A 27,670-nucleotide genomic window follows, 5' to 3' on the forward strand; every position below is an offset into this window, starting at 1 on the left:
CTGGGTACCTGGAAAGGATGAAGGTATTTTTCTGTAAAAGACACTCTGTGTGCGTACACACGTTTGTGTGTGTGCATGTGTATTTATATTTAATGTCAAATCTCATTTGACCACAAGTCAAATGTAATGGTCTTTCTCTAAGAAATGCTCTCAGTAAAGTGAAGAATTTATAAGAGGCTCGTGTTTTACTGTAAGATTACAGGGTTTTGTCTTCCATTTGGGTTTATCTAGAGACGATTAGTACAGGTTAAGTAAGATAAACCAAGAGAGGACCTCTGTGTAGGTGACTTCCCACATCACCATACAAGATGACAATGGACAAAGACTTGTATTATTACTTTGTGGGAATGCTTCATCTTGAACATGAACAGTTGATTGTGCAAATTCTCTGTTCTCAGTGAAAATCAGGTGTTCTTCTGTCATCTACAAGGCAAGGGATGAAGTGAGTGTGTCTCTGTGTGCATCTGCGACTATCACGCATTTGAGTATTAATTACAATTCTACCCTGTGCAAGGCCAGAGGGATGAAGTACAAACAGGTTTTTAACTTCAGCTGTAGTACTGCATAGGTTGAGCTCTGGGGTTTTACAGTTCTCAAAGTGGCCTTCACACTGCTAGCGGTTACTTTTGCATGGACATCTCGTCCCACTCACCACTGGCGGTCCTCCTTGCATCCATGGACACACTTACTTAGTGAACCACCACTCCCAGAAGTTTGGAGCACAGAGTGGTAGCAGAACTTGGGTCTCTTCTCCACGAAGTCCTCTCCATTCATATACTCCATATATAACAAAAAGAGGCTACGTAAAGACAGAGATGGCCTTCTAAAACCCTATTCCATGAAGGCAACCCACCAGAAAAGAACTGATCTAAAAGCTCTTTACCAGGCCTGTTTATAGCTTAGTCAGCATTTGGGGACAGAGGTGGGAAGGTCAGGAGAAATGAGACCTGTGTGCCCTGCATGATGGAGCTTTGGGAAGCTAAGCATGACTTGAGACAATCTTAAAGCAGTTCAGGCTTACTGATGAGATCAGATATCTCCCATGGAAGAACAAGAGCATCTTAAAACTCTCATTACTTGGTAACCTAAAAATGTGAGTAACTGCTAAGCAACATATTAAAAAGGAATTCAAATTTTTCTTTTGTAATTAAACAATAGTGAGTAGTTGGTCTCCTTTCCAATTACAGAATTTAGGTTGCCTGAGTCCATCAGTGGTGTGAAGAATGCACTGTCAGTTTTCATACCTTATAATACTTCACTTTCTTCCAAACAATTTCAGAAACCTCTATAAATCTCCTAGTCCAGCAAACAGTGTGAAGCATCTCCCTCTTTTGGCAGTGAGTGATGGAATGGCTTGTATGGAATTATTAATTATTCTAACATTTTAACTAATAGTTGGACACAGAAACAAAACCAGGAAAAGTATTTGGAAAAGAACGTAGAATTAGGGAAAAAGGATAATGAAAGAACAAAAAGAAAGGAGAAGAAATTAATATACAGTGAGGATTACCTGAATTTCTGCATAATTCTATTTAGTCCATTAATGTAATTTAACTTCTTTGCTCTACTCTTGAGGCTTAATCATCTCTCACCAAACACACACACTCATTAAAGTCACCGTTAAAGTAAAACAGCTGAGCATGATAGGGCTTGGAATAAGGTTTTCCCACTGCTTAGCTGATAGCTTAATTTAACAAAAAAAAAGAAATTAAACTCCTCATCTGTAACCCATCATTGTGTCAATATTATACAGGTAGCAATAACTGTATACTGAAAGAAGCTGCTTTACAGAACTGGTAAGTGTCAGGAATTTGGGGCAGACAGGCTTCTGTATGCACAAAGCAAAGAGCTGTTTTCTGCTAGAATAATTTTCTGGCAGATTTCTTTCTACAGACTAGAACTTTTTCTGAATTTACAAAGAAGTGTTTCTGTGACAAGCAACACCTATAGCTGATGGGAAATTAGTACAATAAAGAAAGACCACTAAGAATACTTATAATTAATTTAAGAAACAGTTTCCACAACCAAATGAGAACACCACACTTCTGTGTATTAGTTTATTTAATTCTTTATCGCCACTAAGAGCAAGTAAATTATGTTGATACAATTGGTAAACATATACATTCGCTAGAGCCTCCCACAATCCCACAGAGCTAAGGGAAACATTAAGGGATGTTACAGGATTAATGCTTTCATTCTACAATATGGATATATGGCTTTCATACAAGTTTAAAAAAATCGAAAACGTAACACACTGCTAGCTTACAAAATCAATATACAAACTGAAAAAAAAAGGAAACGGAACAGGAAAAAGAGTAACCCATGAGAAGATATCATATAGCACTGGTTTAATAGATATATACAGAATTAGAAATCCATTGAACACGATATTCAGGCTTTAATTTGTTATTTTGACTCATTCCTTCTTTCTGTTTAACACTCAAACTACAAATATCAAGATGATTTCTGTTTTGTTTTTCCCATCTTTTTTCCCATTTTCCTCACTTTTTATTGGCAGAGAAAAAGCCTTTTTCTGCCTGGGTTTCTACGTTCACACCTAACTGAAGCAGTTTGTCCACTTTGAAGCTTTAAACAAAGCCCTTCCATGTACTTGGTGTGACAGAAGAGAACATCACTCTGATACTGAGTTCTATCGGCCATTTCATTGGCATGTGTTTTGCATTTTCCTTGGACACAGCTATCCTTAAATTGATATGCTGGGGAGTAAAAAGAAACCTAGCTCTTCATCCTATATACTACTCTTGTATCCTTGTGTAAGTAACAACACAGAACAAAAAGCTCTCTCACTTCTACTTCAGCTTGAAAACATGGCAGCACTAGTTACGAGACACATTTTGAGTTATGGATGCCCTTTTTTATAGTTTTGCTTCCCCATATATGGGGATATATGCAGTATGTATACATGTATATTTAGAGATCTGCTGTGTCTGATGCTGGCATCCTCATTAGGTCGTTTCTAGCTCCAAGCTGCAGCAGTACTAAACTGCCTCTGCTTCAGGTCCCCTCAGCAACCACAACACACTCTGGATTATCAGAGCCATTTCCTTCAGCTGTAAAAATCTAGATGAACTACATCATTATAATATGGGAAGTGTAATGAATGACCTAATGAGAAAAGTTAAATAATGCCTTGTTGCCAGGCAGATTAGGGTGAGGGCATTCAAACAGTGCAATTAATTGAATGAAAGTGGGTACAGGTAAGCCAGCCCTGCAGAGGTTATCCATTTTCCTAGCTTTACATCACAGAATTCAGGGCTAAAGTTTTTTTACAGCCTTTAACTTTGAATGACCTTCTGAAATGGGAATACTTGGGAGCCTCTGTTTTATCTCATCAGTACATTCATACATTGGACACATGCTTTCAGTTTTGTTGTGGGTTTTGTTTGTTATTGTGTTTTTTTTTTTTAAGAAAGGAATAAGAACAGTAGGTACAGTTCTTTCATAGAGGACTCACTCAAAGCTGAGCGATTCAAAGGCCAGGAGACACTAGGCTCTCTCCATGCTCTACTTTGCTCAGGCAAGTCTTCCACTATCTCTGAAGCTCTATGTGCCATGTCTCTTCCCTTTAATTTGATGATAAAAGAGGACAGAATGGGAAAGTATGCAGCTTCTTGCCACTGTTTATCCAGCTAAGGTGTTTTTCTGTCTGAGGGCAGACACTCTTTCATCATTGTCTCTAATTTTCCATCAAATATGATGCATTTCTCTCCCCTAGGAAGCTTCACCCAGGTTGAGCTATGACAAAGGTTTTACCAGCAAGCCACCCTCCCAATGAATCCAGGGAATCTCTTTGCTCATTCTCATACGTCCTTGTTCATTGTCATCTTCTGATTAACAAGTTGCTACTGTGTCTTTAAATCTTAGAAGGACACAGTGACAGGTACCTGATGGTAGGGGTTTGCTGGGGCTGTTTTGCAACAATCCAGCAAGAAATGGAGAATGCAGCCTCAAGCATGAGGAAGGATCAACAACATCCAAAAACGTTTGGCTGAGAGGTAGAGTGCCTCAGCAGAATTGACAGAAAACCTACAAATACTATCAAAAGTAGGGATGAGTGGGGGAAGGCAGACAACAGGTATAATCTGTCCCTGCAAAGGAGATAACGCAGTCAGAAGTTCACAGAAGATGCTGTCCTAGAGAGTTTAAAAAGATTGAATATGAGATACCTACCCCCATTGACATACTGCTTTCCCTTCCTATAGGAATTTGGGAGATGTGAAAGACTACTGTGTCATGTCAAAATGGTGTACCTCACCAATATTTTGCATTAGGGAAGTGGCAGGTTTTCACTGTTAACGTTGTTGCAGTTCCTAGACTGAGGGAAAGTCAGGCTGGCTTTTGTCCCACTTTCATTATTGACATTAGACTAAGAAAGCTCAGATAAAGTTCATCATGTGTTAAGGGATTTCATTAAATAAATGGGAATGCTACACAATGTTTATCTTCAGACACTCCCTGCTAGCAGCATGGTTAGTTTCAGGGGTTTTATAGGCCTGTTTCCATAAACAGTCTCTGTAAGTATTCACTTCCCCTTAGTTCATCCTAATGCTCCATTGTTTTACTTGAATTGTCCATTGCCACGTGACAGGTGGTGAAGGATATACACCAAAGTTAAAGAAATATGTTTTCTCCTATCAACATCATAACTTGCACTCCTAAACCAGAAAAGACAGACATACTATTGTCTCCTTTTGACACTGCCTCCTGTTGGACACGTTTTTTTGAGGCTGGAGTGGGACTTTACTTCTCTGTAACATTCTACATTTGATTAGTTTTCATTAAGGCACAAATCAAGCAAAGCATAAAAACAAATGTGAGCCAGTAATCCTGCCTTCCCTACTCAAGGAGCATGCAAAAGAAGTGTGTATAAAATGCTCCTGACTTCACACCTGTCTCTTCTTGACAAAGTCCCCAATACTGTCTGTTGATATGTTTTATAATTATTATTCTTTCATTTCTTCTAATTTTTCTCCTTTGAAAACCAGTACAGTCCACAATGTCATTACAGAATTAGAAGATGAGAATCAGTAAGCTACAACTTTGTATCTACCTGCATGTACAACAAATGTTTTCCCTTCCTGGAGCCTTGCCCTATAGTTTTGCTTAATGGTCTGTTAAATATGCCAGGCTGACAAGTAACGATTCTCTTTCAATATGGGCACTTCGGTCGGGAGACATGTCAAAGTCAGAAAATGCCCGAATGCTCAAATATTGTTTTGAATCAAGACAGGCCTAATTGCTTAGAAGCATGGCTCAGGCTACTTAGAGGAAGGGAAGAGAGCTATACTCAAATTCCCCTAATTTAAAACTTGCTAGAATCCAGAGTCTGGATGCAGATTCATTCTTAGCATGTTCAGTAACTCACCCCTCTCTTCTCTAAGAGATCTGAGTGCTCAGAAAAAGGCTGTCATTTGGGGGATTTCTATCATCTCCCCATACCATATTACAGCTGTAGCAAATGAAGATGGAAACCACACCTCAAGAGGGCCACTTGTCAAACAATCTTTAGTCGGTTAAAGTAGCTAAGCAAGACATTTATGCTATGTCATTTTCCATTGTAACAGGACAGCACCAAGAAGGTAAAACATATATCATCTGAAGTAGCCGCCCCCACAGCATGGTCAGACAAGCCTGCCCTCCCAAAGGAGGGAGGGTAGAAGATCAGAAAGCAAATAAGGAGAAATTTCAGAATGATTCAAGTGGAAACTGAGCAAGATAAGATGGGAAGAGGTTTTGTTCAGATACTTGCCGCTTGCTTTCTTGATAATATCACCAGTGAAGCAACTGCTCCTGTTAGGTACCAGGTACCTCCTTTCAGAGCTGACCTGACTGACCTATTCTATTCAGTCTTCCTCTGTGTTCTGCCATGAATTACTTCTATCATCTCCTTCATAGCCAGAATTTCCACAGAGTGTTTTCTGCTGGTTTCTCGGACATTTTCTTCATTATTTACAAACTATGACAGATACAACTCCAATTACTGTCAACAATAAGATACCACCATAGATCCAAACATATGCGGCTGAGTAGTACAGAGGAAGTGTTCTCCTATTTCACACCCTTTGCTACCGGGACTGCTGCCTTCCTTCTGGTCCTAACATTGTATTTTTTTGTTTGTTTCTTTGTTTTCTGTAAACTTTCTCCATGGAGGCCCTACACCACCATAGGAACTTGACTGGCCTCCTTCAAAAAGCATTCAAAAATGATTAGGAATGTTCCTTTAACAAGCCAGATAGGCAGTTAATCATAAGGGCCATAAGGTGTCAGAGGAAACACAGGGGAATTTTTCTTCTTACTCACAGAGGTGGAAATCAGAAGTCACATTTAAGGTTTACTAAAGGATACTCAAACTGTTGGTCTCAACATCATTCCCAACTCCTGCCAGCTCCCTATGAGACATGGACTAGATTAACCAGTGTAAGACAATGGTGCAACAGTGTTTGCACTCAAAGCTGAACCACTTTAAGTGAACTGATGCAGCATTTAGACAGACAAACCTTTGGTGAGTGAAAAAGCTTCTTTCTCCCTTTGCTTTCAATCAGACCTACCAATCCGTTAGTTTAAGTCTGAGGCACAAGCACAGGTAGACCTGATTAGACCATGAACAAACCAAATAGCACCCAGAACCACCCAAATATGAGCCTTTATGATTTTGGATTTGGTCATTGCACATCCACCACATGTTGGGGGCATTTTAAACTATACCACTGGCTCAGGTATGTCTAACAGCATAGTCAAAATAACAAGGACATCGACACAGACTGCAAAACACACCCAAGGAATCTGGGAAATAACTGTGTGGCTAAGTCTATCTTGAGCTATGTGCAGCCTTCGCTAGCTGGCTTCAAAAGGGTTTGGGAACGTCTACAGAAGGACTTGCCTCACTGTGAGTTCAGATCAGCCATACCCTCCATGTGAGAAAAAAGAGGGCAAGCTCTGCAATTGTTATAAATTTTTTTACATAAAAAAGGGGAGTGATGTTAGTCTGGAAAAAGACTCTCTGCTCGTCTACCAGCTAACCCCAAGAGAGCAACGTGATTTACTCAGATGAACACACCCTGCTACAGCTTCGCTGAAGTCAGTGGGTACCCGCAGCAGTACAAGGGAGACTATTGCTCTTGACTAGCAGGCAAGCCTGAAGCCTACACAAATGGCAAAGCTTGTTTCTTGCTGTTGAATTTTAAGATTTAGAATTTAAAAGCAATGATTTTGAAATTAATTTGGGCACTGAAATCCCTTATGTTTCCTCTAAAAAGTCTGGTCTGCTCGTTGGTTAGTTTGTTAAACAACCCTTTACCTGGCGACAGACCAGCCCTTTGTCAGATCTTTTTTCTACTTTGTGACTTTTCTCAGGACTCATTATCATTTAAAATAGGTAAAATTGAAAAAATTGAAAACCAGCTGGTTATAATTTTTCTTTTTTTTTCCCTGTAGACCATTTAAAAAAAAACAAAAATCACAGAACTATTTTTATTTTGACTGAGATTTTCCAAGGTCTTTTTGCTTATATAAAAATGGAAGAAAGCAAAAGGTACTGGTTTTATATTTCCCTTCTGCTTTACTAACAGAGAGACAAAAATTAATTTCATTCCTATTGGTTTCAAGTCCCACAAATTGTCCCTTTTTTGGTCAAAAATATGAACTATTTCAGGCAGTTTCCAAACAGATTTTTTCTGTTTACTTCCCACCAGACATGCTATTTTTCAACCAGCTATAATTAAAATCAACAGGAAGATTCCCACTGATACAAAAGGGAGTTGGGTCAGGCAGAATCGCAACAATTTCAACTAGATTTTTGTGAAAAGGATATTCTCCCTTCTGGCAAAATACACAAATAAAAGAAAGCATTTTTCAGCTTTTGTTGTTAAAACAGAGGACACTACCATCCACCAGCACTGATATGCTAAAAAATGGAAAGTTTTGCTACCAATCCACTTGAAAAAATCATTGCTAGAAAATCGTGAAAAATTAGCACTCTTCTATGTCCAACTGTTGAAAGATTTCGGAATTTTTACTGCTGACATCCCAAATATGGCCAAGGATACGAGTACTAATGGTTTTTACCTGGAGATGGTGGCATTTTGGAATGAACATTCACCACACATCCAAAAAAATTCTATCCCTGTAAATACTCTACAAAATGCCCCCATCCTTTCCTTAAACAAATAATTTCATACAGTTGTCCAGATATAGTAAGAACTTAAGAAACAAGTCTGGGTTTTTTCAGATATAAGGTCCCAATCTTAAATATAATTGCATCCAGCCAGACTCCTATGTTCACACAGGGCACCACTGGCTTCAGCAGAGCTCCACACAGGTTCAGGTTCTGCTTGCATGGAGAAATTACCAGATTGAGACCTATGGCAAGACTTGAGAAAAAAAATATTTTTAAAACCTCTACATTGATCAATATACAATAGACATAATTTTCTAAATGAGTTGAGTCCTTTATTACAGGCCTCTAAAAATTGTTGTTAGGGTTATACATTAAAAATACTAAAGTAATAAAAAAAGGATTTTTTTTCTGTGTTTGTTTGTTTCTTTCTATGGTACCATTAAGCTATAAATAATTTTAGGATAAAATGCCTAGGTATAAATGAAACTGTTAACTGATCATGTTTGCTGATGTCCCTTTCTCACATTGCCCAAGTTGGCTCCATTAATCCAGCATCTTCTCTTGTTTCTTGCCTTCCTTTTTCTTCTTCTTGGATTCTGTCAAGATAACAATAACAATAAAAAATCAGCATCTAGCAGTCACTGCAATAAATTTCATCCAGTACCCCTGAAAGTTCCCCTTGTTTTCTGTATGCACGTAAGAACTAACTTTGCTTCCTCATTCTGAACAAGGAAAGGGAAAACAGAAGGAAAAGAAGAAAAAAAAGGAGCAGTCGAGGCGCTAGAGAAGATGGAAAGGGAGCTGCATGTCCAGTTCAGAACCCTTACTATCTGAGCGGCTGACCCTGTTTGGCATGCAAAGCATTGTCTCAGGAACTTGCTTTGAAAATAAGAAAACAGCAGGCAGCTCCTGGAGAAACCGGGTCATGGCTCAGTGGAGAGCTAGAAGAAAGCTTTGCACACACTACCCACATATACACCCCTCCCTTGCTTCCTTTCTATTTCATTGTTAGTCTTTGGCTTTCTCTGAATACGAGAGCAACTCCAGAGCGTGGTGAGAAAGCTCACTTGTTTCTTTAGCCCCTCCATTGCCAACCTTTCCCCCTTTGTCTGGGACAAACACCTACGTACACTTGAGAGGCAGCTGAAGTTTGGCCTGGAGTCATTAGAGCACGCTCTGTCCAGCCAGCTAGTACTGATAGGACAGAGAAGGGGGTAGGGAGCATCTACTGCTCTGATTAATTTGCGATAAATAAGGGAACGATCTGCAGGTACAAGTGAGAGTTTATACATTATACTACCATCTGCAGTAACTTTCATTGTGCTATAGGGTAGTATGGTCTTCTACAGGCAGTGGAAATTCACAGAGCGGCCTAAAAAATGAATATGAATTAAGGGGATTAGGTACTCTTGTATCACATGTCACTTTGTAATGGGGCAAATAACAGCTCTCGCTGGGAACACGAATCAATCCTTGTGGATAACACCACAAAACACAGCACAAAAGGCACTACAGAGAGACAGAAACTGAGTTTCTGTGAAGCATCTTTTCTGGAACCAAAACAGCGAGTAAATAGGCTCCTGTTTGCCTTAACCCAGATTTCACTTTCCTTCTTTAAATCCTGCCTTTGTTTCTTCCTTCTCAAAACGTACGGCCCCCCCCCCTACCCCCTAAAAAAAACCCAAACCACCACAATGAAACAAAACCCCAAAACCAAACAAACCAACAAAACCCATCTCAGGTTAAATAACAAATATCACAGTGAATGAGAAGACAAGCACTTGGCCCTTAAGGGGGTACTCTTCTTTGGGAATATGATTCTTCTCTCTCTGACCAGTTTGAGTAACATAGACAGTCAAGCAACCCCCAGCTCTGGTAAAACCAGCTTACTTGCATTAAAGCCAAGGGAGCCTCACTGACATCTTTCAGCTATGGACAGGGCCAGGGTACCTCCAGCAGCAGGCAGACTTAGGTTATCACATTTCTCGGATGGCTGTTTTTCCTGTTTGTCAGTGTTTCAAAACAATGTTTTTTTCCTCATCTTCTTCAACAAGACAAAAATAATTTCCAATAATCCTTTAGTCAAATCAAAATCAAATACCTATTTCATGTTTTGTCACATAATCTGCTCTAAAATCTCTTTCCCTTAAAAACTTTGCTTAACATTTAAAGGGCTAATTTAATAATAAGTAATTTGTTTTAGTCTGAAAATGTGAACATGATTTATTATTTTACTTTTATTTCCCCACCTTTGTATGTATGTATGTGTTTGTGTGTGCATGCATGTGTGTATGCATGTCTGTAGTCCAGAGCCATTCTCAGAATCTGGCACTATTTTACAAACTGTCATTCCAAAATGTCATTTTTTCATTAAGTTAATAGCAAATTTGCTTTCAGCTAAAAGCTTTTTCCTCTCCTACAAATTTGCTGTCTCCCCTCCTATCCTCTTTTACCCACGTCCCCCTCTTCCTCTAATTTTCCTTTTGTATCACTGACCCTCCTGGATTCTGTACTGATTGTGCTCTCTCTCTCGCACTCTCTCTTCCTCCCACTACTCCGCTTTCTCTGAAAGAAACACAGCATTTTGTCAATCAGACCAGCACTGGAATCTGTAAAATCTATTTTGATCCAGCACAAGCAGAAAGGCACTCTGCAGACTTCAACTAAATTTACTGAAAGCAAAGGAGACATATGAATGTGGGCAGACCACCAACAGGACTCTGAAGAGTACTGAAGAGTACGTGCAGTTCACAGTAGGGCTGAAGTCACCACCAGGAAAAGGTTTATGGTCTGGAGTTGTGTGATTGCATCAGGTCCCCATTCTCACTTGACTTGAGGTGCCAGACAACCCACTGTTTATTCATTTGCACTTGGTCCCTGTAGGTCTATATCTTGTCTTGTTAGCAAAAGCTCAGTCCTCCCTGTTGTCTACCTTGTGATAATCTGCATATCACCCAAACTGCCAAACCCGTCTACCTACACAGACAAGTGATTCTGCTTCGTGCCTCAGCAGAGTAAAATCCTCATGTGTGGGATGTAATTCCTCTCACGGTAAAGGTACTCACACCACCACAGCCGAATCTTTCAGACAGGTAAGCTATATTGATGCAAAGCACATTTGCTCCATGAAATGACATGCACCCCCAGAGTTGTGGCAATATAAAAAAAGAAAAAAAAGAAAAAAAAAGAAAACTGCTCAAATATTTCCCAGTCCTTAGGCTCTTTTAAAAATCCTGCCACAGACACCAGGTAGTGACCCATGAAAATGTTGCTGTTCATACTCTCATGCACAAGTGTGTTCACAGCTACACTCCACCTGTTTTGACTATGGTCAGGCTACAGACTACGGTATACCCATGGCTAACAAAGTATAAAGCTGCTTTAAGATGTACTTGGTTCACGTTTTTTCATTGCTCAGACCTACTCTTTGCATCTCTGTCATTCAGGCTTTCATTGTCCTCATCTCTGTTCACCCTACACTACTCTTTCAACTTTTATGACGTGCTGTCTAGTCAGCTCACACAGCCACGCTGGGATCCATGTCACCCTGATCACTTGGTCTGCCAATGCTTCCCGTCCCAGGGTAGCCAGGCTTGACTGAAAGGATCACCATGCCAGCAGTGCCAGCAATGACACCATGCTCAAAAGCCCTGACCAATTGAGAGTACAATGCCAGTTACCTGAAAGCTCAGCAGTCCCATTCCCCAGCACCAGCTGTAGGCATCTACCGGTTAAGCGAGGGAAGATCCCCTAGATACACTGTCTCCGATAATCCCATTCAGATTGCTATTCCATACAGGAAAATTATCAAAATTCAATTCATCTTGGCACAGATTGGATGCAAGACCTTCGGTTCAGCCATTTCCTACCAGGCCTGCCATCAGAAATTATAGTAACCCATCAAGCTGTGCCCATTGAAACAGCCTTTACGATGGGGAAGCCACTATGCTGCTCTCCACATCTCACTGGCCCTGCAAAGCAGCTTGATCTTGGCAACGCTCAGCGTTGAGCCAGAAGGAAGTAAGAAAAGCAACACAGTGAACGGGGACTACCCTAAGCAGAATGCTGCCATCTGCAAACACTTGGGGTCAACAGCAGCCTCTTTCACCTCACCTGCCTGATTAATGCAGGTATTTGCTAAGACAGAGCCGTGGGTCTGTGCATCAGCTGTTTGTTGGCTACAGGGAATGTGTTTGCTGCAGACAAGTGCTACCAATAATATCAAGAGCCACTATGACGAGATGACCAGACCAGATGAAATCCAGGTTCACACCAGCCCACGCAGAATCTTAATCTGAATCTATTGACTGCACCATTTGCTTTAAAGCTAGGTAGTCCAGTCCTTTCAGTGCTGAGCCAGATAGCAGTCGGAGGTATCTTTATGAGCTACCTATGGTGCAGTTCAGGATCCAGAGAGGAAGAAGCGAAGCAAAAAGCAGGATGAGAACCCTGGATTTCAGGAGAGCAGACTTTGGCCAGTTCAGGGACCTGCTCAGGCGGGCTAAGTGCCTAACTGCGATGGAATTATCTGACAGGCCACATCTAGCTTGCGGGCTGCAAACTGGAACATCTCAATACAAAACGCTATGAAAGGTATGTAAATACATTTGATACTTAAATACATTAATTCTAATACATCATGTGCCTTATCAAAGGTATTTATCCTACCAAAACCAGGGTCAGCACTGAGGTGGGATTGGGTGCTATCTCTCACTGCCTCTCAACACTTGAGGTGAGCAGGCTGTGCAGCAGAGGGAACAGGCAAGGGTAGCTGTGTGCCTACTGCTCCAAGTGCACTGCGTCTTAGTGCCCCAGCCAAACTGCCCTTCCCACCTCCGGCATGGCTCAGCACACAGCCACACTGAGGAAAGCAGCAGCAGGAGCTATGCTTTCTCCACTCTGGACCGGGCTTCCTTCACCTCAAGGAAATACTTAGCTTTATCATCCCTGTGAAACCTTGCAGCAAAACAACAGTACCAGAAGAGTGAGCTACCTATGCTCCAGAATATTAATGAGAATGACAAATCAGTCCTTAATTTTTGTGTCTGTTTTACAACATACACTTTCCTCCTTCCCTCTTATCCCACAGTGAGAGGCTGCCTAGTAGCGTTCTTGCTCAGATGGAGGCCAGAATCCTGGACCAGGGCACACGCAAGGAGCAAATTCAGAATACCTGGCAGTCCCTGCAGGGTGCAGCAACCAAGCACTGCACAGCCATCCCGCTTCCCCCTGGAACCCAGAGCACTTCCAGCGAGATAAAAAAACACCCACGTAGCATTGTACAAACAGTCAAGCAAGAGCAAACTGTGTCGATGCACACACACTGGATTATCTAATCATTCGTCACCTCAATAATCCTATGAATAGTTGTATGCCTAAGAATTATTCACAGGATTAAAAGCTGTATGATCATGGATTCGCAGTGGACCCACTTCTGTGGGTCCATGATGACTGGTAACAAAAATTCCAGTGAGGATCTTACCGAGTAAACAAATTAATTTGATATGCAGAACTTTCTCTGTGCAATTTGGAATTGCAGCAGCCCTCTTTAAATAGTCTTCTTTATTCTGGAGCCTCATTCTTACTATGCAAGCAGGAAAGGAAAGTAATTATGTCAAACAGGAGCCACATACCATTTGAAGCCACTCTTAATGTATAAAGCACAAAAGGGCGAAAATTACATTTTAATGGAAGCTAAGCTTTGTAAGCCAAGATTTGCAGGTATTTATTTTCATTTGTTGAGACGAAGGTTAACAATTCACTCATGGCACTGCTGAACTCCTATATATAGAATTCAAGCAGTATCCTCAAAAGCAACACAAATCATTTGAAATAGCAAAAGCTATGCTGATGGAAGGTTAGAGCAAAGAGTTTCAACACCAGGTGTTCAGGACACAGTTTTCTCAGGAACTAGCACTCAGTTCCACTGAGTACAGAGGAAGGCAAGTTTTCTAAAGGGCTCTCAACCTCTCATTGGGGCAAATTTTCCAAAGCACCTGGTTGCTATGGTGGTGCAAGGCAATGGTGCCATTGGGTGCAAGGCACTTCTGAACTTTGGGGATGAAATGCCAACCCATGTGGAAGGGAGCAGTTTTGACTTTGATGAAGCCAAGGATTTTATTCCTTGCTGAAAAAAATCTCACCCTAAAGGGCTTCACCCTGCTCCAAGGAACAGAAATTGTACTATCTTGTGATTTCTATGATTGTAGAAAGAAATCCCTTGATTTCTGAAATACCCTTTAAATACGGTATTTTCTTCTGCTTCTAGAGAAAGAGAACCTCTCATGGCCATCTAATTCCTTTTCCTCATGTTTTCCTGCCTTATATAAAGCATTTATGTATTCCAAATGAGTTAAGAATGAAAAACTATATTACGATAGCAATTTTGTTCCAAAATGAATTCTTCTGAAAAGCCTCTTTGAGCAACACACAGTTGTACTGGATAGAAAAGAAGCAATACTCCACTAGCTGAACAGCAGTAGAAGGCAACTCTCCAATGAATCAATGACCTTGATGTGACTTTTACTTCGTTAATATATTACAATTGATTATATCTCCTATACTTTAGCTCTGTGTTGTTTAATGACACTCTCTAGTTGTCTGTAAGAGTTTCTCAGTTTCTCCACTCTTCCAGTCACTCCTCTCCAGCATGTTTTGTTCTGCTTCTCACTTTGCTAAGTTTCTATTTCGGATAGACACGGATTTGCTCCCAGTTGAACACAAGATGTACTCAAAGGGGTACCCTAAAGGGTGGAGCTGCACCATATAAGCCAGGAAGGCACTCTGCAAGGCATGTTATGAATGGGGAACAGGTAGATTCATGCCTCTAACAAACACTAACATATCTGACAAAGAAATAAACCAAAGAGCCACTCATGGAAAATTTCACTCGTTTGCTTTCTCATTGGAATTGCAAGAAGACATAAATGCAGGGAAAAACTTAACCCAATTTATTCTAAAACCATCCACAAAGCTCTGAAATGATCTTAGACATCATAAGCCATTGCTTGAACCTGACATTTGGATGTAAGACCTAAAAAACATGCACTTATAACATCCTTCTATAAGACATATCAGGGATTACAGGAAGCTTTTTTTTTTAAGAGGTAATTTGTTGAAGCCAAAGATTTTAATCAGAAAGGTTTAATTTTTATGATTTCCTTCATTCAAAAATTTAGGAGAAAAAGTTTCAAAATTGCCTACACAGGGACACACTCATTTTCTGATTTTGCTGGATAGCCTAATTGCCCAAAGACAAAGATGAGGAAAGTTTCATCTCATTTTCCTTAAGTCTGGGTCACATGTATCTTAGACGTTAGAGCCTTAACGAGTATGTGGAAGATTGCAATGGATAAACTTTTCAAGTGAAGTTTGTTTTGCAACTGGAGACTGCTGAAGGGGTCTAGCTAACTGGAAAGTGATTTCCAGAAGTAGCTCACTTTGCTCTTCTATTAAACAATTCTCTTACATTAAACAATGCTGCTTCTTCTCATCTGGCTCTGGTACATTTGTACTGCTGCTTCTGAAGGGTATGGACTTTCTTACTGTTCTTTGTCATGTTCTATGCTCAGCACAAGAGGGACCCAGTCCCAGCTGGCTCTTCAGCCCTCTGTCTATGCTGTACACAAGATCCCTCTTAATGCCAGTGAGACAGGTGCAGGCACAGACTGACAGATTCAGAGTTTACTCTCTGCATTCATATGTCTGCAGGAGACTGCTGAAAACAAAAAGCATTAATAATCCACTTGGAGTTTGGCATTTACCTGTATCACAGAGAAGCAAAAAGATCACACACTGAAGCAGTTTATATGTCAAATTGAGATCAGTAAATAGCTATTTAGCAGAAAGTTATCTGCTGTTTACTGTGAATAGAGACTCCATTTTATTTAGTTAATTTTTGAAAGCCAGGCACACGCATTTCTCAGTTGTACCTTCTGCACCTGCCCCAGACAGGATCTACGCTCAGGGGAAAGGACACAGGCTTTGCTTTGATCTGTGCTCCACACTCTGAAAAGTTGCCTGCAAAACTTTCGCTGTAAGCACAGATAGAAGAAAAGATAGAGAGATGGTGCTTGGAAAATGAGATGGAGGGATAAAGAAGGAGGAGGGAAAGCTTGAAAGGAAAGGAAGTGAAGAAGTAGAAAAGGAAAGGAAAGGACAGAAAGGAAGGAACAGAGCTTTCTCTCTGTTTCATTGCTGGGAACAGTAGCGAGTGTAAACATTTGCTGATGGCGTATCTTTTATCACAGCAAGTCCCACAGCTTCAGGCATTTTCACGGCTCAAGGGCACTCACTAATGCCAAGGAGGCTGCCCTCCTCTTGCAAGCCAGGAAAGTGAGACAATGAGCATGTAACAGAATTGGCACACACAGGGCTATTTAAACTTTCACCCACAGAGGTCTCTATTAAACCCTAAAAGAAACTCCTGCAGGCACAAGAGGGTTAAACAAGAACATTTGTCACATCCAGTTTTTCATCTTTTGGGGCAGCACAGAAAAAAAAAATATCTGAAATACAAACCAGGGGGTGAGAAAATATGGAGGTCTAGGTCTCCCATGAAAATTCCCAACCTTTTCTTTTCAAAAACACCTGTAAAAGATGCAGAACAACTAAAAATTTAAAAATATTTCTTTTAAAAAAAATATTTCTCTTTCTCCCTCTCCTACGAGCATTTCCTGCTCCATGGAATCAGGGCTGTGTCAATCAGATTGATATTATGTTATGATCTGACGATGCATTCAAATTATTTATCCAAAGAGCATAATTTTTCAAAGGTACAAAAGCAGTCTCAAGGCAGACTACAGTGCAAAGTCTCCAAGAAACATAAGGAAATGGAAGCAGAAAAAACACAATTAAAAGGCATCCAAAATTTTTTAGTTATGGGCTGCACCAACAGCTTACTAGCAGCTTTAGGCTTGTCCATACTGTAACCATCATTGTGTTTCTTTTTCTTATATGGCTTACTCTTGTTCCCACTTAAATTGAGAAAAATCTTATTTCCTCATGTTATGGCAGCAGGAGCCAAATCACAGAGATGTGTCTCAGAGCCTAAAATTTCCAGTGAGTTTTACTTCATCTTGAAATAACAGGCCTTGTCCTCAGACTACCAAGGGGCACAGGGAAACACAACCAAGCATTTAGTACCCAGTCTCACCCCTCTGGACCACTGTTTCTTCTCTTGGTTTTCACATTTCTCAGCTCCATAAGGCATAAATTATTCATGGCAAAACTGCCTCTCACAATGTTTATGCAGTGCTTAGTACAATGGCACCCTTTTTCAGCTGGGGCCTCTGGGCACTCATGCAATACAAATAATCATGATGATAGCAACAATAATAACAGCCAGCTATGCTGTTCCCACTGGGCATCCACTGCCAGTGTCTGCCCCGCAGAGCTCAGATCACTGTATTTCACTGCAGGCTCCTGGTCAGTGCCAGAGGCCATTTTTCAATAAACCTGCCTCATCCTTTAGAGCAAGAGAAAAACCTCCCAATTTTGCCTTTCAGGTTTTTGTTTAACTATCACAGCTGTTTCCTAATATGAGAGAATCCCTCATTTTTATATCTAATTAGTTTGAGCAGATCCTATTATTCTGCCTCCTGTAATACTAATTATTACGCTAGCTGCATGCCTGCACGACTAATGAGTTACATTAAAGATGGGGAATTCTGAAACCTACAGAGGGAGATACAGCACGAGTGTGATGCCAAAACAGGAGACACCAGCATCTTTCAAACAGAAGAAAACCACAGTCCTAACAAGTCATTTCTTCTCCCCCTATGTCCCCTCCAGTTACTCTTTAGAAGCAGACATTTTGTGGCTGCACAAAAGCAAAGTTGAGGGAGGGCACCCCAGAAAAAGCAGATTGCCCAACATGCAAAATGGACTGGGCCACAGGTGGTCATTCTCGTCAGTGCAGCACCCAGTTTGTCTGAGCAATGAAGAGCTGCTTATCAGGGGAGCAATTCACTCAGACATCCCTGTCAGCTCCTTGCAACAGCCAGCAGCCGAGTCACCCTGCCAAAGTGCAGTCAGTCTGCCCTGGCAGTGCACTGTGAGTAAGATGTCCTCTCTGCAGGTAGAAATCCAGGCTGCCACTGTAGTGCCCAAAAGCCACATGTTGTTTTCTGCTCCTGGCACCAAAGTAAGGATGGGGATATAGCTGCTCGTTAACAGAAGTCCAGCTCTGTGTTTTGACACCAAGCTCCCTAAGAAGACACAAGGTACATCAGTGTAAAACACTGTCTTAAGTCCACTGAGATTACTAATGTCAAAACCAAACACCCTAGTTAAAGACTGTAGCTCAGACACTCACCTTGAAGTAAATTGTCACATTCTGATAATTGTAATTGCAGACTAGGAAAAAAGGGAGCAGCAGCTACTAGTCAGAGCATGGAGCTAAGAGTCAACAGCTCCTAGCTGAGTGCCTGGAACCGCCACTGATGCTGTGTAAACCTGGAAAATCATTTAGCCTTTCTGACTTGCAATTATTACTTTTCTTTAAATTTTACTTCCTCAGCCCCAAGGAGTGATAGGAGGATTAGCTAATTGGTACCTGTAAAGATTGCTAGATAAAAGAAACAATGTAGTGCAGATTATGTTGCATTAAACTCTTAAGTAAAGCTCTTCAAACAATATGAAATTATTAAAAACACAGGGAGTCTAGGCTTTCCTCCACTGCAGTAGCATGCACACCATGCCAAACACATGGAACTGCACTGACACCTTGCTAGACCCTCAACGCTACACCTGATCTGCATTACAGGAAAGAGATTACAGCCATTAACAACTCAGGTAGGTCTTGCCTTCACATGAGAAACCTTTCCAAACACTGAGTGTTGGAGGATGTGATCTCTGGATGCCACCCCCATTATTAAAGACAACAGTGGCATAAGCAGTGTTAATGTCTGACAACCTTAGTTGAAATTATTTTCTTATGGGCAAGGATTGAGCTGAGCCAGGATAAAGTAACGCATAGATCAGATATACTGTAAATTGATAAAAAGTTGGGAAGGGAGATTTATTAAAAAGAACTAAATACAGCTGGGTGAAAAAGTTATCAGAGAAAAAAGGAACATAATTCAAAAAATGAAGGGTACATTGCAGAAAGAGCAGGCAGACTGCTTATTCTATTTAATTTTATCTTAATCAGGAGAATAAATAGCTAAAAGTACAAGAGATATGGGGAGAGAGAGAGGAAGAATGAGAGTGATGGAAAGAGTGAAAAAAGAAATAAAGCCTATCAGGCAACCCAGCTCAATAAAAATAAATTCCTCCTCTCTCAGCGGTTAAAGCAAAGTGTTTCCTGAATCCTGACAATACCCCATTCTTCTACTTTCTGGCTGGCTGGAACCCAAACAACCATCAATCAAGTTTGGGTGGCCATGAAGTAGGCCAGATGGAGTATGTCGGAAGTATTTTCTGCTCTTCAGTGCAAGTTGGCCATTAGAGCAGCCAGTCGACAGAAGTGCTTGAGTCTTTCACATCTGTCAAGATAGTTTAGGGAGACCTTGAACATCCCCGGCCTCGCAGATACTGATTAGAATGTGCAATTGTGTGTGCTAGAGGAGAGGTGGCTGCCTCCGCTGAGATTTTGTGATAAAAATTATCCTTTCATCCTTTCCAGCCTTTGTGACAGGCTTTCTCATGACCTCATTTGTGTACTAAATACACAAACCATGGTGTCTGGGTATCACTGTCACATTGCTGACAATCTCTCTGTCCAAATGCACGATATTCAAGAACGGACGACAGTGTTCATCCTCGGTTAACTATACTTTAGCACAGCAGCCCAAGACCAAGCTGTTGTCTTCCAATCTGAGAACACCTCAGCAAAGCTATGGAGAAAAGAGCTCGTCAGAAATCCAGATAAAATTCAAATTCCGGACTCATCATTTGCTCTCCCCCTTAATATATACAGAAGAGTTTCTATAATAATTTTCCTCTTGCAAGCAGCGAGCTCCAACATGTCCAAGGTCGCAGACTACAATCCATACGTAGAGTCAGCTGCTCAGAAGAAAAATACTGAGACAGAACAATTGCTAATAAGGAAAAAAAATTTTTTTTTTTTTTTAGTTTCCAAACTAATGAGAATGCTTCAAAAAGATTTTAAGGCTTTTCCATGAATGCTGACTAGTGATAAAACAAAGAGACACAGGATTCATCCTACCAGCAAAGTTGCTGCATGTTCATGAGCTGGAAAGGTGGATAAGCAACAGGACAGCAGCAGTTACAGATGATATCAATTTATTCTCATTTTTCTCAAAGAACAGAGAAGGTGAGGAGGAACTTCAGATACCAAGCCACACTAAGGAAATATGTCAGGTGAAATCTGATACACAATACTGCATTGGGCAAGCCTAGATGAAATAATCTGCCTTACCCATGGACCTTCTTGGGTTCTTAACTAACCACATTAATTAACTTAAAAAAAAAAAAAAATCTAAGAGTTAAGGAGAATTGTGAAAGTCTCAGATAAAGATATCTGCTCCACATGCAAGCAGCAATCAAAAGAAAAACATATTTAGGTTATTTAGTGGGTGTAATGAAAAATAAGGGAAGTATTACAATGATACTTTCTTTTTCAACACAAATCTGTAGAGGACATGCTTGGAATACTGTGTACAGTCCAGTGTCTTCATCTCAGAAATGATTTAGCAATAATAGAAGGAATTTAGGTAAGTCCAGTAGAGAGTATTCTCATCATGGGTAAATTGTTATACAATGAAATACTTAAGTCAGAGGTTTTAGCTTTAAAAGATGGCAAGTGACAGAAAATAACAGAAGATATATAAAATTACAATTGATTGGAGAAGCTAAACAGGGGCTTTTACTCACCCCATTTACAATATAAAAACAAAAGGAAAAGTGATGTAATGGAGAGGTTACAAACATGACCTAACAGAAGGAAAATTTCAGGGCACAGGAAAGGGGCTAGTCAGGAAAATAATGAAAACAACCCTTTTTCTGAATATACTAGTATTTTTCAGTGCAATATTCTCAGTCAGTTCACATCTGCTTTCGGCATTTCCAACCTATTGCTGTCAGAGATGTATACAGTGATGCAGCTCTTGAAGCACACCAGTCAGAAAGGTAACCGTTTAGCGGTGGAACAGGTTCCTGTAATTAATAAGCCCCTCACTTAACTATTCTGCTGCCAGAGCTCCCAAATGCCAGAGAGCCACGGCCCTGCTACTCCAGGCAATCACAGCAGGAACATACGGCACTTGATCAGCATTTACAGGTCTAGCTGCATATCAGTACAGACCTTATGCAACAGTATGCCTCAGAAAAAAATTGCTGCTTCCAAATAGTGTATCATATGCTTTTTCTCTTGTAGTCTTGAGCCATTGATGCAAAGCTATGGGTGAAAACGGAGCCTAAGTATGTACCTGCAAGTGCTCAGACAATAATCTAGATCTTACTTCTTGTCTCCAAAGAATTAAATTGGATCCTATTCTAACTATAGATTGAATACAGTTTAATTTTTCTTTTATCCAGATATGGGTGCGGACTTACCTCCAACCTGTAATTTCCTTTACCTCTGGAGGAAAACAAATACTCTTATTCCAGCTAACATGTCAGCACTCAGATTTTTAATTCAGAAATAAAATTCAGTAGGGCACAACATTTTCCACAGTACTAATCTGCTTGACCTAATTTCTTACTCTAGTTCCTCCTACTGCTGCCAACATACTGTCCGGTGTAGCTCCTATGTAGTTATGCCCACAGATCTGCAATATGGATTTCTTATCTTTAGCTCAGGGCCCAGGCAGGCTGCAAGTGTGTGAATTCCATGCGTGCTGCTCCTACTAATGCCAACAGCAGATGAATGAGCAGGTGGCATGCAGGAAGATGCCATGAGATTTCTAACGCAAATCAGGAGAGCAGAATTTCTGCCCACAGTTATTATGATCACAAACCTACCTATTTCTCCTTTTGCCTTTCTTCAAATCAAATGAAGTCAAGTTTCTTAATTAAGTCAAACCACATAACTATGTTTGCTGCAGTCAGTCCCAATCCAAGTTTCAGTCTCAGCTATAACTCACTCATATCCACAATCAGTTCAAGCTAACCCCAATCCAGCGATTTCACAAGCTCTGCCTTTAAAAGTATAACTTGAAAACGACCCTGTACCACCCAACAGCACTGCTCTCACAAAATGATGTTGCATCAACCCTCTGCTTTGTCTCCCTCTCCCCTCTTCTGACAGCCATTGACAGAATACACCGACCCAGTGGGAGCAGAACAAGGCAGAAGGCTACTGGTGGCTCGAGCAGCAGAGGCCTTCTGGCAGCACAATAGGAAGCTTCATTCGATAAACTCCCAAATGCCACTTAGGCATGGAAACTTACTCAACCTCCCCCCCCCAGTCCTTCCCTCCAAACTAATAAACAAGAAAAATCACACAGTTCAAAGCCTTTCCTGCATTCCTACCCAGTCACTTCCCTCTCCAAATAAAGATGTTTATTGCTGCCAACTCAACCAAGCCAGCTGGTCTCTCAAAATCTGGTTGTATCCTTTCTGCTTCACAGCTTGTCATTATCTACACAGGTTCTAGACTTAGTGCTTATCTGATAACTCCATGGATGGTGTGTGACGAAGACCAGTTACAGCTGTACTGACTGCAAAGCAGACAGATGCATTACACACACAGAAAGCATCTGCAGCCTCATCAGATATGTCTCTGGTTGCAGAAGCAGAGCAGGCCACCTGCAGGTACCCCTCAGATCAATGGTGCACCATCATCCACAATTTGAAAATTGCTGGTCCAAGTTGCACCTGTGACTCCTAATCACATTTATTTTTATAATTATCCAAGTATTCAGAGCCTGGAATGTGTTAAACCTAGCTGGTTTTAAGCAAACAAATGCCAGGGTAGCATAGCTTGTAATATCCACTTAAAACACATTACCTTCTGTATCTCAAACAAGATCTCACAGTTTTAGCTCCCACTATAAATCATCTGACAAACGTAACACCTGCAACTCCAACAAAAGAGTACATTAAAAGGCTTTAATGATTAGAAAGAAAATAAGCTTGTCGAAGGAACACCTGGAAACACAAATGCAGGGCATATGCCTTTCTGTGTACTAGGAATTACACTGTCACTCACATTTACATAAGACACATACATTCCGTACTCTCCTTCCTGCTATCTTTGAATAAAGAACATACAACCCCAAGAATACAAAACATCCACATACTCTCTTTTCAACATGTAGTGAGCAGAACATCCCTTCTGTCCAGAAGGAAAGCAGTCCCTTTTTCAACTAGTCATTATTTGATACAAAACAAAACCTGTACAAAAGGCATATTTATTGAGAGATGGTTTTGTGTGCTATTATTGGTCTGTTCCCATCAACAGGTGAGTTATGAAAAGCATCTGTACCCTGGAGGTCTAGTGAGCATAGGCAAACTGCTAGCAGTACAGGTGGTCTAAGGTTAAAACTGGAGCTCTAATCTACAGCTCACCTCTTGTGTGTGAGACTGCCTTGACTACACAACCCAGGAATATTGTCTGCCTGACTGCTGGGAGGTAGGAGCAGTGCAGAACTGAGGAAAGGCCATGAAAGTACAATCTCCTGTACTACTGAGTTCCCACTGAAGCATGCAGGACATCACAAATACAGTGATTTAAATGAACTAATGTGCAGCTTTCAGCAAATGGAATTTACCTTGAGGTTTGGGTTTGGTAAGCTTCCCACAGGGCTTTGAGATTGTGACAGTCTTCTGGCAGTCAGCATTATGAAGGGCTCTCTTTAGGTTCCCGGTTCGAGTCTTCAAGGCAGTATTCAAGTCACATTCTCCCCAGGCCTGGAACTGGTATTTGCACTCCGCTGCAACAAGTAAATAAATAGCCATTTTTAAAACAGAATGACTGAGTGTGAAAACAAAAATGCTGTGAGTCTAATAGGATATAACAGACAGCCAGTGCTTGTAGACAAAAAGATCATGCAACTGAAGAAAGGAATCCCAAGAAAAATTTAAAGATTATTTGCAGTGATAATTGCAGTCCACCCCCTCTAATGCTTTAAAATGGAATTCTCTTGCTTTTGCGTGGATATTTTATTATTGTCATATAAAGGAAAATACATTCAACTATGAAGATACACAATAAATAAATTAAAAAAAGAAAGAAAAAACAGCAGTGGGAAATGTCATTCACATTCTATATGGCTGTTCCTCCATTTGTGTGATGCCAAAGGTTACTAAATAAGGATTGAATAGTTTTAAGAATGTAAGTGCAACTATGAACTTGTCAAGTCTGTAACTGCTGCACCAATTGCCTTGGTAAGGTCACAATGATGTCAAAGCCATACAAGCTGTTTACTAGGGGGAAAAAAAAACCCAAAATTTGCAAGAGTAACCAGATCTGAGTCCCGGACAGACATCTTGTCCGGGACAGATCTGACATATCTTTCTGAACTGTTATAGATGAACCTTCTGAGCTGAATAATATAGCTGAAATACACTGGTCTTCATTCACTCCTTTCAATGCACACACTGGTAGCCACCCATGCTCCATGCTGCAAATCACACATCCCGAGGTCACGTAAAGCCTGTGGTAACCATTGCAGAGATTCACAGCTATGACAGAACACACGACGCTTACATTGCTGCCTTATATAGGGTTGTACAATACAGGAGAGCAGATTTAAACATGCTGCTGGAAGACTGAGTTTACAGTAAGTAGGATATATGGACTCTCTGCAGAGGAGCTGCTTTGCTCTGAAGAAGTTGCCTTCTGATGCCTTACGTGTTCCAGCTGTGGTGAACTTGAATTACAGAAGTAACCCCTTCACCAAGGGGCTAAGCAGAAAATACAGGCTTCCTGCTCTACACTTAAAAACCAAAACAAATCCTTTGAGAGAGTGATGCTTACCTCCAAATTGCTTCTTCCAGTTGCAGGGAATCTTACACTTCTGAGTCTTGGTGGTTTGCTTGCACTCAGCCCCCGTGCGAGTGCCCTCGCGTGTCCCCAGGCCACAGTCACCACTGGTGGGCACACAGACGCTCCACTGCCATTCTCCACAGTCAGATTTCTTCGCCTTTTTCTCTGGGTGAAGACAAGGAACCAAACCCAAGCAAGAGAAGCAGTCAGTACCCAGAGCCTATGGAGAAGTTCCCCAAACATCACTAAACAGTAACAGCACCTGAAAGGGTGAACAAGGAAGACATTTGTAAAACAATTGCTTCAAAAGCAAAAGGTCTGGCATCCTCTTCACTGTTATGCAGTGACAGGTCAGCCCCTCACTCCAAAGTAGGGTGGATCATTCAAGTTCAGTCCCACTACCATGTCTACTAGTCCACTTAGATATTCTGGAGTGGATTCTCATCTTCAGAATGGGGAATCATCTAGAAACCCTCAGGGACCACTGACCAAAACATGCAGGAGGGCTCACTCAGAAAGGACACTCCTCTGTCTCCAGAAGCTGATGGCATGCAAATATTTTCAGCTCCAACTGAAGCACCACACACTACACAGATTAGAAATGTATGTGTTGACATTGTGTATCAGGATTTGAGCACCTCCAGGGACCAGCTGAGAGATACAAACTTTTCACTTGGTATACCATGTCACATTTTATGTCAGAATATGACCAAAAACTCCAAAGAAAAAACTACATGGAGAAGTGTACTCGAAATGCTGATGAGAAAAGACAGCAATGTTATCAAACCCAAGGGTTAACAGAAATAATTAGTTAGGACCCCAAAACATCACAAGTAACTTTAAAACAACCTTATATAAAATTATTCTCCTTCTATCTCTTGTATATTTACATTCACATTTTCTCATATTTCCATACAGGCACAATGGTTAGAAACACTTTTTTTTTTAATGGGAACACTAATTCTGATAAGACTCACAGGTCATATAAACTGGTGTGTAAGCAGCCTGTAAATATTAAGACCTTAAGAAAAATACAAAAAGATGTGTTCCTTAAAAAAAAATGTCAAAACTGGGTTTGATAGATGTGAATTTTCCACCCCAGGCCTGTCTCTCCTATAATGAGGTCTGAGTTCATCACTGACAGAAAGCAATTACCGCTGGATGTCTGGCTGTCTATCTGCAGCAGTGAGTTCAATTCTTTGTCGGAGAATTTCCACATCACACAGCATTGGCATAGCATTGTCATATACAACACTGAATGAGCGACATAGTAACTGCTCTTTCATCCCTCCTGTTTGGTTCTCCGTAAGTCAAGCATGAACCTATTCCCAGAGCAAATTTTAAGCTGCCCTGCAGTACCCACTCTGTGATAAACTGAGGACTCCAGTCTCTGGGGCTGTCAAGCTGCCAGCTTTCACAGAAACTACTTTCTGTTTTCCTATTTAACACAGAACAACATGTCACAGCCACAAATCCTTACCCTCTATGTCAAAAGGTTAACGAATGACCTGAATTTCATAACAAAACCAGAAGCATTTGACATTCTCCCACACATGCAATCTATCCCAGGGATTAACTCTGAATTACACTGGACCTTACCTGGTTTCTCTTTTTTGCCAGCCTCAGTGGTACTCACAGCTGCCAGAATGAAAACAAGTGCCAGGAAGGCAGCTGTGAACACTCGACGTTGCTGTTGTTGCTGTTGCATTCTGGGGATTAACAAGAGGGAGGGGAAAAAAGGTTGGTTAAACTGTAAAGAGTGGGACCCCATCTAAAGTGTTGCTACAACGTTTTTGGGAAGCTCTGTTTCACGGCCACAAGACACAAGCAGGTCAAACATAATTAGCCATTGGCAGAATGGGCAAGTATCTTCATTCCAGAAAGAATACAAAGATTTGTAACAATTTTTTCCAGCCTGCGTACCAAATCACTGATCTACATCACTGATGTTATGGATGAGTTTTGCAACAGGAAGTTCAGTAATTATTGCTCACCTTCTAGAAACCTGTCAGAGAATCAAGGCTCCTGATGGGCCTGGAACTCCTCTCTTTCCTGACCTCTGGCTGTGATTTATTGTGTAAAACTAAACAGAACATATACTTTGTGTTTCAGCTTACCCATTCATATGAAGCAGGGAATGCTACACTGCCTACCTTGCAAGGGCTCAAGCTCTTATTAGGCTTACTTGACACCTGAAAAGAGCTTCTTTCATGAAAACTTATATAGGTAATAGGTGATGTATTATCTTCATTGTCACTGGCATGTTGCTACCTACTTTTTCCTTCCCTTCCAATTAGTGTCTCTTCCTAATATAAATTAAGCTAATTACCTGAAATACAAAATGGGCACAGAGATAGGACTTGCGCACACAGCTAGAGGCTATCCATAGCATGCTAATGAACCCAAAATCTGGATTTGGGAAGCAAATATTCAAATATAAAAAGGTATTAAAAACCCTTGCTTGGTGGTGAAGCATCAGTTATTAGCCAATCACCAAAAGTCGTTCAGAGCTGGCTGACTTCAATGGCTTGCACATGTATTTCTCTTTCACTTTGCTGTAATTTGCATGGTCTCATTTTGGCATTGTTTATCTGAAAGCAGGACCACAACAAATACATATGTTAAAAATATGTATTTGT

The 27,670-nt window shown here is 40.8% G+C and overlaps 1 protein-coding gene across 2 annotated transcripts in view; it reads right to left on the reverse strand.

Moving 5' to 3' along the window:
• Positions 1–8,354: 8,354 nt before the first annotated feature.
• The window catches only part of PTN (pleiotrophin), a 73,133-nt gene continuing 53,817 nt past the window's right edge, over positions 8,355–27,670 (reverse strand). Inside the window, exons 2-6 of one of the 2 annotated variants that reach the window (XM_082308568.1) lie at positions 26,631–26,740; positions 25,023–25,196; positions 23,815–23,976; positions 8,662–8,733; positions 8,355–8,390 (exon numbers count right to left, since the gene is read on the reverse strand). In XM_082308568.1, the coding sequence (XP_082164694.1) occupies positions 8,681–8,733; positions 23,815–23,976; positions 25,023–25,196; positions 26,631–26,739 (498 nt within the window). In that variant the 5' untranslated portion in view covers position 26,740 and the 3' untranslated portion in view covers positions 8,355–8,390; positions 8,662–8,680. Of the gene's footprint in view, positions 8,734–23,814; positions 23,977–25,022; positions 25,197–26,630; positions 26,741–27,670 lie in introns of both variants that reach the window. The other variant, XM_082308567.1, reaches the window with a different exon arrangement.

This window comes from Platalea leucorodia, assembly GCF_965183815.1.
Source record: "Platalea leucorodia genome assembly, chromosome: 4".
In the NCBI taxonomy this organism is placed as follows: domain Eukaryota; kingdom Metazoa; phylum Chordata; class Aves; order Pelecaniformes; family Threskiornithidae; genus Platalea; species Platalea leucorodia.